Source organism: Engystomops pustulosus, chromosome 6 (genome assembly GCF_040894005.1).
Source record: "Engystomops pustulosus chromosome 6, aEngPut4.maternal, whole genome shotgun sequence".
Taxonomy (NCBI): Eukaryota; Metazoa; Chordata; class Amphibia; order Anura; family Leptodactylidae; genus Engystomops; species Engystomops pustulosus.
The window spans coordinates 57,581,763-57,599,000 of NC_092416.1; the positions used below are offsets into that span (position 1 = coordinate 57,581,763).

Here is a 17,238-nt window from a genome sequence, read left to right on the forward strand (position 1 = left end):
GAAATGGGCAGTCAGGCCAGTGAGGGGAGCGAATTCTTGCGCGTTGGGACTCTGGCGCATATGGCAGATTTCATGCTAGGCTGCCTATCCCGTGACCCTCGCGTTCAAAGAATTTATTCCAGCTCCGATTACTGGGTATTCACTCTCCTGGACCCACGGTACAAGCAAAATCTTTCCACTCTCATCCCTGGAGAGGAAAGGAGTGTGAGAATGCATGAATACCAGCAGGCCCTGGTGCACAAGCTGAAACAGTATTTCCCTTCTGACAGCGCTAGCGGCAGAGTGCGTAGTTCTGCGGGACAAGTAGCGAGGGAGAGTAGGCGAGCAGGCAGCTTGTCCAGCACTGGCAAGGGTACGCTTTACAAGGCTTTTGCCAGCTTTATGTCACCCCAGCAAGACACTGTCACCTGTCCCCAGTCTCGGCAGAGTAGGGCTGATCTTTACAGAAAGATGGTGAGGGAGTACGTAGCTGACCATACCATCGTCCTAAATGATCACACAGCTCCCTACAACTACTGGGTTTCAAAGCTGGACATGTGGCACGAACTGGCGCTGTACGCCTTGGAGGTTCTTGCCTGCCCTGCCGTTAGCGTCTTGTCCGAGCGGGTTTTCAGTGCAGCTGGTGGCATCATCACCGATAAGCGTACACGCCTGTCGACTGACAGCGCTGACAGGCTGACGCTTATTAAGATGAATAAAGCCTGGATTTCTCATAATTTCCAATCTCCACCAGGTGAAGGAAGCTCAACCTGAATAATTTATGCACTCCTCCTCCTCCTCATTTTCCTCCTTCTCCTCCTCTTTGTACACTAAAGCAGAGGAAACTGGCTATTTTTTGACAGGGCCCACTGGCTCTAGCTATAGTACTTTATGTATTTAATTTTTCTGGAGGGCCACCTACCCGGTCCTCTGTTTTAAACAATTTTTGGGAGTGCCACATACAGGCACTCAATCTATTCAATTTTTCTGGAGGGCCACCTACCTGCTCCTCTGGTTTGAAAACTTTTTTGGACTGCCACATACAGGCACTCAATCTATTTCATTTTTCTGGAGGGCCACCTACCTGCTCCTCTGGTTTGAAAGCTTTTTTGGACTGCCACATACAGGCACTCAATCTATTTCATTTTTCTGGAGGGCCACCTACCTGCTCCTCTGGTTTGAAAACTTTTTTGGACTGCCACATACAGGCACTCAATCTATTTCATTTTTCTGGAGGGCCACCTACCTGCTCCTCTGGTTTGAAAACTTTTTTGGACTGCCACATACAGGCACTCAATCTATTTCATTTTTCTGGAGGGCCACCTACCTGCTCCTCTGGTTTGAAGACTTTTTTGGACTGCCACATACAGGCACTCAATCTATTTCATTTTTCTGGAGGGCCACCTACCTGCTCCTCTGGTTTGAAAACTTTTTTGGACTGCCACATACAGGCACTATCCAAATTAAATTGTCTCCATAGCAGCCTCCACACGTTGTCTCCATTGCTACCTCCAAAAGTCGTCCATATAGCTGCCTCCATACATCGTCCCCTTATCAAACGAGGTGTGTCAGGCAGAAATTTGGGTTGTTTTCATGGATTCCACATCAAAGTTGTTAACTTTGTCGCCACCCTGCTGTGTTATCCACAAAATATACTGGCAAACTTTTATGATTAACCGATATTATTTCAGCGCTTCTTGCGCATCTGTTTACATTCCCCTCACCCGCCATATCCCCAACTTATAAGAACGCTACTACACTTAACTTGGTGGAGGCTGGGACCGAGTCTGACCCTGGGGCTGGTCATATACTGCCGACGCCGAGGATTGCGGGGCCTACCTCGGTCCAGGTCTCAAAGGCCTACTATACCTCCTCCTCCTCCCACCCCTCCTCCACCTCCTCCTCCTCCGAATTACCATCCGTGGGCATGGCGCCATCAGTCGGTAGCTCTAGGCACAGCAGCAGTGCCGTCGCTAAGCGACAGCAGGCGGTGCTCAAACTGCTGAGCCTAGGCGATAAAAGGCACACCACCCAAGAGCTATTACAGGGCATTCCACATCAAAGTTGTTAACTTTGTCGCCACCCTGCTGTGTTATCCACAAAATATACTGGCAAACTTTTATGATTAACCGATATTATTTCAGCGCTTCTTGTGCATCTGTTTACATTCCCCTCACCCGCCATATCCCAAACTTATAAGAACGCTACTACACTTGATCTTATACAAAAGGTTCTTAGAAGTGCTGTTTGGGGAGTAGCCTAGAGACAGGGGCTTGGATTGGCGAAAGCTCCCTGGCAGCGGAGCGCCAGCTCCATGCCAAGATCCAACTAACATAGTTTTAACTGCAGCACCTTTAATCTACTACTAGTTCACTGCCTCCATACATGGTCCCCTTATCAAACGAGCTGTGTCAGGCAGAATTTTGGGTTGTTTTCATGGCTTCCACATCAAACTTGTTAACTTTGTCGCCACCCTGCTGTGTAATCCCCAAAATATACTGGCAAACTTTTATCATTTACCGATATTATTTCAGCGCTTCTTGCGCATCTGTTTACATTCCCCTCACCCGCCATATCCCAAACTTATAAGAACGCTACTACACTTGATCTTATACAAAAGGTTCTTAGAAGTGCTGTTTGGGGAGTAGCCTAGAGACAGGGGCTTGGATTGGCGAAAGCTCGCCTGGCAGCGGAGCGCCAGCTCCATGCCAAGATCCAACTAACATAGTTTTAACTGCAGCACCTTTAATCTACTACTAGTTCACTGCCTCCATACATGGTCCCCTTATCAAACGAGCTGTGTCAGGCAGAATTTTGGGTTGTTTTCATGGCTTCCATGTTTACTTTGTCGCCACCCTGCTGTGTAATCCACAAAATATACTGGCAAACTTTTATCATGTACCGATATTATTTGAGCGCTTCTTGCTCACCTCCTTTGGTTCCTCTCTGCCACCCATTGGTTTGAAGCCTGAGTCCATTTAGGGTATGTCGCCATGACACTCTCTAGCCTGCTGCCGCTGCCTCTGCATGCCGTCCCCTATAGTGTCAGGGTCAATTATTGGATGTTTTAGATGCTATCTAGCTTCATTCTGTCACTCTGTCATGGCCATGCTGTTGCCCATAATTTTGGCATAATGGTGCGATTAAGCAGCCTCAGAGGCATCCATGCATGCTGCCCCTGCTGTTTCCTGTCCATTTCCGTGGTGTTTCCATCCTTTTCTGAGGTTCCCAGGTGTTTGGCCAAGCTTCCCTGTGCAGAGCCTTGGTCCCCTTGAAAAATGCTCGAGTCTCCCATTGACTTCAATGGGGCTCGTTATTCGAGACGAGCACTCGAGCATCGGGAAAAGTTCGTCTCGAATAACGAGTACCCAAGCATTTTAGTGCTCGCTCATCTCTAATGACAATCCATTGACACACTTTAAACATTCCTTAAAGGGGTATTCCGGGAATATGAACGTCTGACCCAAAAACCCATGATGATATAAATAAATGAATACAACAATACTCAATGTTATTAGTCACAAAACGGAGCTTAAAAAGTTTGATTTTATGATTTACAAAATGTATGGCCTCTCTAAAGTAAGTGGAGTTATCACTAAGATGGCCACCACTGGAAACTACAAGTTCCATGATCCTTTAGTTCTCAGTAACTCCTCCTCCCTCTTATGCTCTGCTCCTGGTGATGATATAACAGACTTTCTTGCTCTGTTTCCATAGTAATGATGTGTAACTGCCATCCCTGCACATCACCACAACCGGCCATACTGGATGCACTGCAACCAACCGACTACAACATAGTGGTGATCACCCAGACAGGTGCAGGACATGTGATGTGGACATGTGACCAATGGCTATCTTCTGTCCTGTGTCTTCTCCACAATGGACCGCGCGGAGGAAATTAATAGACCGATAAAAAGGGCCAGTAGCATTTTAATTCTTTATTACAGTCTATGTCACCAGCATTTTCTGCTAAGGGGAGCAACATTTTAAATAACAACTAGCTTATATTTTGAGTATCCATTTGTATATGAATTATGCTTATTCCTGGAATAGCCCTAAAGAGACTAAAGTAATATCCTTGCACTTCTTAGCCATCATCATATGTTATAAAACCTTAAATTTTAACCCTGAGATATTCGTGAGATAACAACTTGTGTAATTATCTTGGTGTAACATCTCTTTAATGTTGCGTTCCTCTCTTGCTGAAGCTTCAAATGTAATTTCCCTTGTTCTTGTTAGTCATACAAGGTATCATTTGATAAGATTTGTATTTTTTTCACCAAAATATTCAATAATGTGTAGAAATTAGATAGAATATAGTAACCTAGAAGCAGAATAAACAATTTTAAAGTTTTATGGATAACTGATGCATATACTAACACTTTTGGGTGAAGGAACATAAACTCAGATCATCCTCCATGGCCGACTTACATTCTCTGATCATTTGTCATGACTTCAACAGATATTGTGATTAGGTGGACCCGAACCTCAATACCAGCAGCGATAGCAGGTGTAACTAGCAGGGGTGAGGGTTTGGATTTGGGTTCGGCCAAGTCTGAATGGGTCTGATACATTTATAATTCTTGGAAGTAACTAAGAAATTATCTAGATATTACAGTGAACCAAATATGGTGATATACAATATATGATATTGCTTAACTGTTTGTAAGTTTTTAAGTTTTGATTTTTATTATTTAACATTTGGTTAAATCCACATTTTTCAATATTTTGAATATTGTTTTTTGAATATTTCTTTTACTTGTTTGGGGAAATTTGTTTGTTGTCCTTTGTTTTCTCTTTGAATGATTTATCAGAACTTTGTAATATATGGAATGAGAATCTCACATTTGGCAGTGTATATTAGAAGAAGGAAACCGGCCATTATTTTCCGTTGAATAGAGCCTACAAAAGTTTAAAATTGGAATTATTGCATTTTTGCTGTAAAATTTGGCAAGAATTTTCAAACCATTTCGTATGTAATAACATTATGATATATTTTGACCACTAAAGGCTTGGTGTTAGGTATTTCATTTTTAATATGGCTTTTCTTTTATAGGGCTCATTTGTGTATCATTGTAAGCATTGTATTTGTAAATCACAGTTATTTTTCATTACTGTATAGCATTTGTTGAATATAGTTCATTGCTTTATGTTGCCTTAAACCTATGCTTTATTGGATCTCTTGGCCTCTCAAAATGAGTTCTATAAACTATGTTTTATTCAATAATTCAACTCACCATTTTGCTTTGAAACCATGCAGAAATGAATATTTATATTATTATTTTGGCTGTATGTGATGAAATGGCATAGGGTATTAGGTAAGACTAGTGTCTTTTTGTAAATAAATACTACATTTTAATGGTTAAGACATGTTTAAAGATTCATAAGGAAAATAGATTTTTTAAATGTATTTTTACAACATTGACAAAATTGGTTCCCCACAAGGGTTGGCTTGAGGAGAGACCCTTATCAATTGAGGCAGTTCCAGGTATCAGACATACTTGGGGTGAGCTTTTAGTTTTGGATGAAGCTGCTACTTTTTCAACATTGATAACAAGACATGTCTGACCACTGAGTGAATGGACAGTTGATGTCCATCAGAGTGAAACCTTCTACGGCAGTCCTCTGAAATGTGTCCTAAGCAGACATACCCCTCTTTGACCTCCAAATATCCATCTCAGACACAAAAAATATTGCTAAGGTTATCCTATCTATTTTTTAAATTGAATTTATGCCCTTGAAAAAAAAACGCCAATTTTAGGAATTTCCCAAATCTGTGTAGGACAGAAACAAAATTATCAAAGGGACCTCATATTTCACTTAAGACAGGCTGCAGTGCAAAAATTCATTTCTGCCTTTTCTAAGCATTTGCATTACAGTATAATTGTGTGTTATAACTTACCTTGCACCCTGACAAAATCCTGAGGTAGTCACAAGGGTTATATAGGACATTATAGATAGGGACACATTTACATGTCATGGAATCCATGGAATGGCTTATGGCCCCTGACATCCACTGGATTCCAATAAAGCTTCAAGCCATGGCAGCGCAGGGAGCAATTGACGCCTTGGCCATTTAGAGCAAACCTTGATACGACTATGTGTGTAGTCCAATACATACCAAATAAGCCCAAATAAGTGCCACTGATCTGTAGTGAAGTTTGAAGTATCTGAAGTAATGGAAGTTTAGGAAGAGAGGAGGAAAAAAAACTGATTCAAAGGGAAAGAAACATTTTTCTCTCATAACATATATAAAAAAAATATTTTATTCACTGCAAATGTTTGTTAAAAGGCTATGAACTCCAGTCCATCACAGGTCCAAGACCTGTGATGGGTGTTTCAAGAGCTCCCCAGAGCAGGTGGCCCAACCCCATGCCCTTTCTGCTGCTGCAAGATTACACAGATAGAGACATGAGAGAAGGTAACAGGGGAAGGCGAGGCATGATCTGCTCATTGTAACAGCCTGTGAATCTGCAGCACTGAGGGGCTCTGTTAATGTATTTCCTCCTTACCACTCTGCGCTCACTACTGCTGCAATTACAGGAAGTACAGGGGATAAGACTGAAACCTGCTACTGCACAGTGTGTCACAACATACAGAATACAATATCAGAAATGGTGATTACACAATGAGGTATGAATACTGTAGAAGAAGAATATATCCAGGATGTGGATATAATCAATTTAGATGTTATTCCAAAAGTCTTTAAAGGGGTTGGTCACTCTTTTACACAAGTTGTCCATGTGCCTTTACGGACTTGTATATAATCCCTGAATGTTCAAGTGATTTAGCAGTCCTACTACTTTTGTGCTCTCTGCAGACCCTCCATGCTTCTTTGTTTACATCTCTTTACATCTATTCAGCTTGGCCTCTCAGTGCTGCAGATTCACAGACTGTTACAATGAGCAGAACATGCCTCACCATTCCCTGTTCTCTTCCCTCCTCCTTCTGTCTGTGTAATCTTGCAGCAGCAGGAAGTATAGGGGGAGGGGGGACCTGCTCTGGGGAGCTCTGGAAACACCCATCAGAGCCCTTTAGATTCATTAGCAACATTTGAAAAGTTGTTTTCAGAACTAGGGAAGCCATGGCTAACAAATATAAGAAGATTACCACAGTCACAATGCCTATGAGTAGGTCCAGACCCTGGTTTATCATGATTGATTTTCATGGTAGGTTTTCAATTGTCAATCAAGTCGATTGAAAATGTAAATTTAAAGCAATTAATTATTTTTATAGAAAATATATAAAAGTTCAATGCCCATGTCAATTTGGATGGACTGTGAGGAGAGAGAAACAGTGGGTGACACCATAAGGATGGTCTGTAGCGGTGAGAAAGACAGCAGCTGTGTGTATATGCAGAGGGAAGCATGCAGAGAAAGGCTGCAGCTTTCAAAGGAGGCAAAGACACGAGTACATGAAGACATTTATAATGGAAGATATTTATTGAAAAGACACCAACCCCTATAAAGGGTCTACTGTTAAAAAGAACTAATGAATTTTGAGGTTGAAGATGGAGCCATATTTGAATCCATATTAAGTTTCTTTAACTATAAAAATTCACATATGATCTATGATCTGCCAAAATATTAGCAATATCTTCAATTGTCATATTTAAATGAGGCCAACTTTCCAGTAAAGCATTTGTTTGGAGCGTGTGTCTTATAAGTAGCGATTTTTTGCAGCAGGCCTGACCAGGCTTGCTTGTTGTGTGTTACGTACCAGCACGCGCAAGCCCTTTTTTCTGCTCGCTGCAGACCTACTTCTTCTGATCGGCATCTAATTCCTGTGGCCTTTGTGTCTGAGAAATGGTTTGAAATCTCCTGCTGACTGGCTGAAGTATGTTTTTCTTCCTGAGGGCAGGGCAGACGCCATGTTTCTATATACTGGTACGTACCGTTCTTAAAACAAATTAAGGTTTGAGACTGGTTAATGCAAATGACTGGAATTGTATGTGGTCAGTTAGTTATGAATTTCATTTGTTCTTCATAGAGAGTTTCTTTTGGAGCCAAACCAATATTGAACTCATATAGAAGTGCAGTTTACACACCAGTATTGAATTAGTACAAAGATAATAAAATAAAATTATGTTTTTTTGAGGCCAGACATATGCCCCCATAGACACCTATGGCTCCCGGCCAAGGTATGGTAACCACACACATGTATCACCATATTGTACCATGCACAGGAAAGAGATAGGGCATGCTCTATTTTTACCTGTTTTACGGCAGGTCGTCATGCTCACATGGCTATGGCCGGCCAAGAATACATCTGTGTGAAGAAGCCTTAAACTTCTAAATAACACACAATGTGGCAAGATCTGGTACTGCTAGTAAAAAAAATTCTATTGTTTTTCGTTTTATCATGTTGTGTATGAATTTCAAGTTTTACAGACAAATCAATAAGCTCCATCCATCTATATGAGAAGGGACATTGGTTTGGCCCAATAAATTGTTCACTTTACAGTAATTCAATGTAACAAAACCTGGGTAGTAAATGGAACCTGCAATGTTATAAAAAATGAATAGAACAATTTCATGTGGAAGATGTGAAAATGTTATTGAATTCTTTTTTCCTTTTTTTGTGAATAGTCTTACCTCATCCAGTGAGTTACCTTAAAGGGGTTATCTGCTGTACTGTGTTAAATTATGGGTAATAGAGAAATACATGGTTAGTAGACAATGGTAGACAAATAATACAGGCTGATCAAACCCAATAACAAGAGGAATCATTTCCCCAAATTCTAAATCCAGTAATCGGAATAGATCCCTGGATAATCTGTTTCCTAGAAAAAATGTACCATCATTTACAGTATGACATGATATTTTTGTAAAGAAAGGCATCTGATGTAGACCCCCCCTTTAACCTTCACAACAAATCCACCAACACCACATGCTGCTTGTACCTTAAAGAATAAATGTCTGCATTGGTGGTAATAGTCCTTCTATTGTATAGAAAATCCCTTTAAAGGGTTTGACAGACAATCCACAATCATCTTTTTTTTCCAGTAAAGTGCATTGATCACGACAGACATATTCAATTCAAAATATTTTATGCAATATGTAGTAATGTCTTTGTATAATGAGTGTAAGACTACTAGAGCAAAAATAGGCCCTATTGTTAGAGGACCCCAAAGGCTATGCAGGAGATTGCAAGTGTATGTAAATGTGTTTTAAATATTTATGGGGGGTGGAGCTAATTCTATATTCAGCTTGAATCTCTTCCTTTGAGAAGCATGACTAGGCACTAGACGTGAAGGGCTGATGACCACACATACAACTGTCTTCCCTCTCCATCTATTCACAGGGACAAGATAACCTGATTCTGTATAGTTGCTCCGTATGCTATGAACCTTTGAGATATCCTCCATGCTCATCTCCCTTCTCACTGCAGATGAAGAGATACTTTCACCTAAATAATTTACATTGTAGAAACGTTGCAATCAACCAGTTTGTCAGCTAGGTTTCTGTACCCTATACCAAGTCAATGACTATCATGTAATGCAGATAGCATAAGGTATATTTGTGGAGCAGTGGGCAATTCTGATTAGCTTGGGGAATGTTACATCTCAGTTACAACATTTCACACATCTTTTCATGTATGTAAAAATTAAATTATGTGCACTTTATATATGTCATATAATATGTATTAGTACTTGGATAATTCCATTCCCCATGCAAACCTCATAATCAGCTGTAAACATGCGGCACATTTTGTTCAAAGGGATCATTTTACTTACAATTCACTTATACTGCGTCAAGTAGAACAATACTTTTTTAGTACTAGTAGTAGTTGATTTATACCTTACCTGACAGAATGCCAAGTAAGTAGTAGAATATGACCTTTGATGTATTAACTAGAGTCTTCCTAGAACTCAAGAGTAACCCGTTTTAGGTGCTGTTCAAGTACAAGTGTGTCACTTGAAAGTGACACTAAATTTAGCTCCCAGCTCTACAATGTTCTAGTTTTCAGAGTAGTCTAAGAGAAGTGTACCTGGTCCACATGTTCACTATACTATCTGTCTATTTATCTACACAACATGATCCATTTTTAAATTGGCGTCTCAAAGGGTCACACTTCAATTGTTGGGACATGCTGAAACTAGGTTTCAGAAGCTAAACTTTAAATAAATATTTTGGTTAATTAATTGGATTGCTAGATTGGTACATGGTCCAACCATTGGGACCAAAGTTTTGTACTAAAAAACTTCAACCTTTTTTTCTTTTTGAACCCCTTCCCCCTTTTTCGTTTTTGCGTTTTCAGTTTTCACTCCCCACCTTCAAAAATCTATAACTTTTTTATTTTTCTATATAAAGAGCTGTGATGGCTTTTTCTGTGCAACAAATTGCACTTCATAGTGATGGTATTTAATATTCCAAGCCATGTACAATGAAAAAACGCATTTGCGACGTTCTCTTGTGGGTTTGGATGTTACAGATTTCACTGTGCAACCCAAATGATATGTCTACTTTATTCTTTGGGTCAGTACGAGCACGTGATGTCAAATTTGTATAGATTTTATAATTTTTCATAGATTTATAAGAATTAAAACCTCCTGTACAAAAAAAAAATATTTTGCCATCTTCTGGCACTAATAACTTTTTCATACTTCTGTGTACAGAGCTGCGGTGGTGACATTTTTTGGACTATTGATGTTGTTTTCAATGCTACCATTTTTAGGACTGTATGACCTTTTGATCCCTTTTTATTGAATTTTTTTATATTTTTTCAAAATGGCAAAAAAAAGCCCATTTTCAACTTTGGTCGCTATTTTCTGTTACTGAGTTAAACACAGTAAAAAAAAAGTAATATTTTGATAAATTGGGCATTTTTGGATGTGGTGATACCTAATGTGTTTATGATTTTTACTGTTTTATTGTAGTAGATAGCCAGCCAGTTGACTGTAGTATTTAGCCAGCGCCCTTTAGTATATAGCTAGCCCTGTTTTGTATATAGCCATTCAGACCCCTTTTGTATTCAGCCAGCCCCCTTTAGTATATAGCCTGCTAGCCCCCAGTTTGCCCAGTGCATAAAAAATAATCTTACATACTCGCCTTCCAGTGGTCCCCGATGCTCGGTGTGGCTCCCCGATGCTCCGTGCGGCTCCCTGCGCCTCCTCTTTTGTCTTCTCTCTGCTGTAACAGCCAGCAGAGATATGTCCTGCACATGGCTGCATCTCTGCTGGCTGTTATAGCAGAGAAGAGACAGAAGAGGAGCCGTGGGGACCGTAGCATCGTGGAGCCGTGGCAAGCATGGGGGAAGTTTGTTTTTTTTAATAGACTCGTGTAGATGGGGGTTTTCTGTGGGGAGCAGAAAATGTTTTTATTCTGCTGCTTCTTAATTTAATCTTTTACATAACATACAGTATAACAATACAAATTAAAATACAATTATTAGGTTAGTATGATTAAGAAGACACCAAATGGTAAATAGAGACAGATTTTACTACTCTAGGAAAAAAGCACCCCTTATTCCACAAGCTTTTTTCTAAAAGCTATAACTTTTTAATTCTGCAATAAAAGCATTATTAGGGTTTGTTTATTGTGGGATCAGATAACAGTTACTTTTGTATTTTAATTTTTATTCATATTCCACAAGAGGACTTATATTTGGGATATATTGATCTCTTACACAGTACATTGTACTTGTTACAGTCATGTAACTGTAAGTATTAAATTGACAGTTTGCCTATTAGACCCAATCTTGGCCTGGGCCTAATATCCAAGGAAAGTAGAGAATGACCGGCACTCAAAAATTGCTTTAAAACTCAAGGCTTTATTCCATATCCATTAAAATCGGAGTGTACATTTGCAGGTAGCAGACGACCTACGCGTTTCGAACGTAGATATTTAGTTCTTATTCATGGTCTAAGACAATACTGCATGTGTTCAAACTTAAAAAGGTAGATAACAGGTGCAGTGAAGCTGTATAATTAGCGCACGCGCCGAGTGTCCTAAGCTTCGACTACTACAGCGCATGCGACTAAGTATAGCAATTGACATAATACTCAGGAAAGATTGATTTTGGCCGAATATCTAATGTATCTTCAAGGCAACAGAGATTGCTCTATACGTAAGGCAAGAAAAAACCATGTAAGCTACCTAATATAAATACATTGTATCCGTTCTATAATTAAGTCCTTTAGGCATGCGTGTTTCCATCTGCAGTATCCACAGCATCTCCCTATTACGTAGTTTTTGAGTTCTATCCCCTCCCCTTTTGGGAGCGGTAACCCTTTCAATTCCAGTAACTACCTGAAATCTCCTGCATGTTTTTGTAAAAAATGTTTGGATAGTGTGGATATATTTTTATCTGTCTGTTTAGTACCATCAGAAATGTGTTCCGCAATCCTTTTTTTTCATTGATCGAATTGTGCTACCCACATATTGCACTTTGCATATTGTGCATTCCGCCAAATATATCACAAATTTTGTGTTGCAATTAAGAAAAGATTTAATGTACCAGGATTTATTGGCATGAGGACTGAAAAATGTGTTGATTCCTATCTACAACCCATGGTAAAAATGTTACTGGGATACCTACAGGATACTAAACAAGTACTCCAAACCATGAGTAACTTACAATGGGAAGAAGGGTAAATCTGGGTCACATGTGACATCGTGTCTTTATATACCAATATACCTCATGACAAAGCTTTACTAGCCTTGGAGCAACATATGAAGCTATATACTGACTATACCCATGATCTGCAACAGTATATTCTGTCAGTAACGCACATTCTGCTGAGCAACAACTTTTTCTCATTTAATGACACATTTTATGTACAAACCCATGGTTGCCCTATGGGGTCCTGTTTTTCGCCATCACTGGCAAATATATATGTGGCATGGTGGGAACGAGAATATCTGCATACCATGTCCAATCCGTTTAGAACATCCATATATTGGTACGGCAGATATATTGATGACGCTCTGCTCATATGGTGCGGAGGTGAGCAGAGCGTCATTTGTCATTTACATATGAAGTGGATAAAGACAAAATACCATATTTGGATGTTATGCTAAAGGGGAACCTTAACAAACATTGCATCGATACAGAAATGTTCCGCAAACCCACTAGTGGTAATAAGGTTCTACAGGCAACCAGCTGTCACCCGCAGCATATCATCAAAAATTTGCCAGTAGGTGAATATATACGGGCGAGAAGGAGCTGTAGTGCGGACGCATCTTTTCACAAAGAATGCCAGGTTATTACCAATAGATTGAAACATCGAGGGTATCGGGATTCCACCCTAAATAGGGCTAAACACATAGCCAATAACAGAACACGTCAATCGCTGTTGTCCGACACAGCAACTAAAGACCGTGGTAAAAATACTAACACATCACAACCAGTGTTCTCCACTTCCTTTAGTTCCCAATACAATGAAATTGTTACAATTATTAAGAAATATTTACCTATGTTAACAACAGATCCAGATATGAGACAGGTGTTGAATCAGGGATGCCGCTTTGTGTCACGAAGAGCACGCACTATTGGCAACATAGTTTCCCCTTCTCTGTACACTTCTCTGAGCAGTGCAGTTTAAAGTACATGGCTTAGCACCAAAGGCTCCTATAAATGTGGAGGTAATAGGTGCAATATCTGCCGATACATGCAGAATACCAACACATTTTTCAGTCCTCATGCCAATAAATCCTGGTACATTAAATCTTTTCTTAATTGCAACACAAAATTTGTGATATATTTGGCGGAATGCACAATATGCAAAGTGCAATATGTGGGTAGCACAATTCGATCAATGAAAAAAAGGATTGCGGAACACATTTCTGATGGTACTAAACAGACAGATAAGAATATATCCACACTATCCAAACATTTTTTACAAAAACATGCAGGAGATTTCTCAAGTCTGGTAGTTACTGGAATTGAAAGGGTTACCGCTCCCAAAAGGGGAGGGGATAGAACTCAAAAGCTACGTAACAGGGAGATGCGGTGGATACTGCAGATGGAAACATGCATGCCTAAAGGACTTAATTATAGAACGGATACAATGTATTTATATTAGGTAGCTTACATGGTTTTTTCTTGTCTTACGTATAGAGCAATCTCTGTTGCCTTGAAGATACATTAGATATTCGTCCAAAATCAATCTTTCCTGAGTATTATGTCAATTGCTATACTTAGTCGCATGCGCTGTAGTAGTCGAAGCTTAGGACACTCGGCGCGTGCGCTAATTATACAGCTTCACTGCACCTGTTATCTGCCTTTTTAAGTTTGAACACATGCAGTATTGTCTTAGACCATGAATAAGAACTAAATATCAACGTTCGAAACGCGTAGGTCGTCTGCTACCTGCAAATGTACACTGCGATTTTAATGGATATGGAATAAAGCCTTGAGTTTTAAAGCAATTTTTGAGTGCCGGTCATACTCTACTTTCCTTGGATATTTAAACTGGTCTCCGACAAGCCGTCTTGGACTCGTGCACCGGGACTATGCAGAAACTCCTACCCTCTTTTTAAGAGCGGCACACGTGAGTGAGCGGACAGCTCTGTAAACCTTTTTGTTTTTCTACATTTGTTTTTCTGGGCCTAATATGCCTGTGCACATTGCAGTTACAGAGGTTTTCTTCAGACCTCTGGCTGCTGTGGGAACCCCCTTCCATCCTGCTATTGCGTTGAGAGGTGCTGGCGAGTTACATAGGAAACCCTATTCCATGTCGGTGGTCTCCTGCTGCTGATAGTGCTGACATTCTCATAGTTTCTGGCCAATCATCAGGACAAGATTGTTCGTCCTAATGCGGCAACAGCCCACTATTAGGATTAAATTATATTTTTTTCAGTCAATTGAAAAATCTGAATTTCAAAGTTTCAGAAGTCTTTCACTTTCCCCAGCTAAAATCTTGTGCTGAAAGAAATGTGACGGATATAAATATTAAAGTCATAAGTGGGAATTAAACTGTCAGTATCTGAACTGTGAAATCCAGGACATGGCGTATGGAAAGTATGGTCACCTGAGTCCAGGGATCTCACTTGACCACAATCTTTTTTTTATTTAAAGGGATGATATTATAATCCATGATTTACTATAATTACTGAAAGAGCTGAGGAATAACTGAGGAATTTAATGCTTAAGACTTGGATAAACAGACTAGTAATACACATGTGGGCATTTCTCAGAGGGTGTGATGGTTTTCTGGCATACAAGCCCTGAAATAAGAGCAATTCCTGGTGTACAAACACTTGCACAGGTATATGGGAACTGGCACAAATCTACCCGATGTAGAACTGCCTGGCAGCATAGCCACGACTAGATGTATAAGAAAATGTTAAATCTCCCATTTACTTCTATTATTCTATTTAATACAATCTACAAAGCTTCTTTATAGCAGTGGATAAATGTGAATAATTAGTGCTCAAATGTATATGAAATGTTGCTTTATATTTATATTTACATTGTGCTGTAAATAGATTTATACCACTTGACCTTTTCTTCATTTCTAAATGTTACAGCCACAAAGTAAATGTTTTTATTGATATTTTATGTGATTGAGCAAAGTATCAAGTATGTAAAGAAAATTATAGTCATGGCCAAAAGTTTTGAGAATGACACAAATATTATATTTTCACATGATCTGTTGCCCTCTGGTTTTTATGTGTGTTTGTCAGATGTTTTTATCACATACAGAAATGCAAGTGCAATCATATTATGAGTAACAAAAGCTTTAATTGACAGATAGAATGAGTTGATGCAGCAAGTCAATGTTTGCAGTGTTGGCCCTTCTTCTTCAGGACCTCTGCAATTCTCCCTGGCAGTTCTCAATCAACCTCTGGACCAAATCCTGACTGATAGCAGTCCATTCTTGCACAATCAATTCTTGCATTTTGTCACAATTTGTTGTTTTTTGTTTGTCCACCTGTCTCTTGATGATTGACCACAAATTCTGAATAGGATTAAGATCTGGGGAGTTTCCAGGCTATAAACTCAAAATCTCTATGTTTTGTTCCCTGAGCCATTTAGTTATCACCTTTGCTTTATGGCAAGGTGCTCCATCATGCTGGGAAAGGCATTGTTGATCACCAAACTGCTCTTGGACGGTTGGGAGAAGTTTCTCTTGGAGGACATTCTGGTACCATTCTTTATTCATGGATGTGTTTTTAGGCAAGACTGTGAGAGAGCCGATTCCCTTGGCTTAGAAGCAACCCCACACATGAATGGTTGCAGGATGCTTTACAGTTGGCATGAGACAAGACTGGTGGTATCGCTCACCTTGTCTTCTCCAAACAAGATGTTTTCCAGATGTTCCAAACAATCAGAAAGAGGATTCATCAGAGAAAATGACACTACCCCAGTCCTCAGCAGTCCACTCCCTGTACCTTTTGCAGAATATCAGTCAGTCCCTGATGTTTTTTCTGGAGAGAAGTGACTTATTTGCTGCCCTCCTTGACACCAGGCCTTGGTCCAAGAGTCTCCTCCTCACAGTATGTGCATATGCCCTCACACCTGCCTGCTGCCATTCCTGAGCAAGCTCTGCACTGCTGGTAGTCCGATCTTGAAGCTGAAACACTTTTAAGAGACGGTTCTGACGCTAACTGGTCCTTCTTGGGTGCCCAGGAGCCTTTTTGGCAACAATGGAACCTCTCTCCTTGAATCCCTTGATGATGCGATAGATTGTTGACTGAGGTGCAATCTTTCTAGCTGTGATACTCTTCCCTGTCAGGCCAGTTTTGTGCAGTGCAATGATGCATGTGTTTTTTTAGAGATAACCATGGTTAACAGAACAGAAACAATTATGCCAAGCACCAGCCTCCTTTTAAAGTGTCCAGTGGTGTGATTCTTACTTAGTCATGACAGATTGATCTACAGCCCTGTCCTCATCAACACCCACACCTGTGTTGCTGGAGCAATCACTGAAACGATGTTAGCTCCATTTAAGGCAGGCTTGCAATGAAGTTGAAATATGTTTTGGGGGAAAAAGTAAATTTTCTAGGCAAATATTGGCTTTGCAATTAATTGCTGTTAAGCTGATCCCTCTTTATAACATTCTGGAGTACATGCAAATTGCTATTATAAACTCGGACCCAGTAGAAAAATTAACATTTGTATCATTCTCAAAACTTTTGACCATGACTGTAATATAAATTTGACTTCACCAGCCTTATCCATATTCATAGTAGTGAGAACTCAGACCCCAAACCTTTCTTTCTATGAAGACTGTGTTTTCTAAAATGTTTGAAAATCTTTTTCCTTCACCTTTTCTTATTACTAAATGGGCTGACAGAACATAGGGCAAAGCTA

The 17,238-nt window shown here is 39.9% G+C and overlaps 1 protein-coding gene across 4 annotated transcripts in view; it reads left to right on the forward strand.

The window, feature by feature from the left end:
- AJAP1 (adherens junctions associated protein 1) overlaps nt 1–17,238 on the forward strand; it is a 194,457-nt gene that overhangs the window by 171,902 nt on the left and 5,317 nt on the right. Inside the window, exon 5 of one of the 4 annotated variants that reach the window (XM_072156208.1) lies at nt 3,697–3,897. The exons of 1 other annotated variant lie outside the window; for it this stretch is intronic. In XM_072156208.1, coding sequence (XP_072012309.1) covers nt 3,697–3,709 — 13 coding nt within the window. In that variant the 3' untranslated portion in view covers nt 3,710–3,897. Of the gene's footprint in view, nt 1–3,696; nt 3,898–7,701; nt 7,866–17,238 lie in introns of all 4 variants that reach the window. 2 more of the 4 variants (XM_072156206.1, XM_072156205.1) reach the window with 2 other exon arrangements.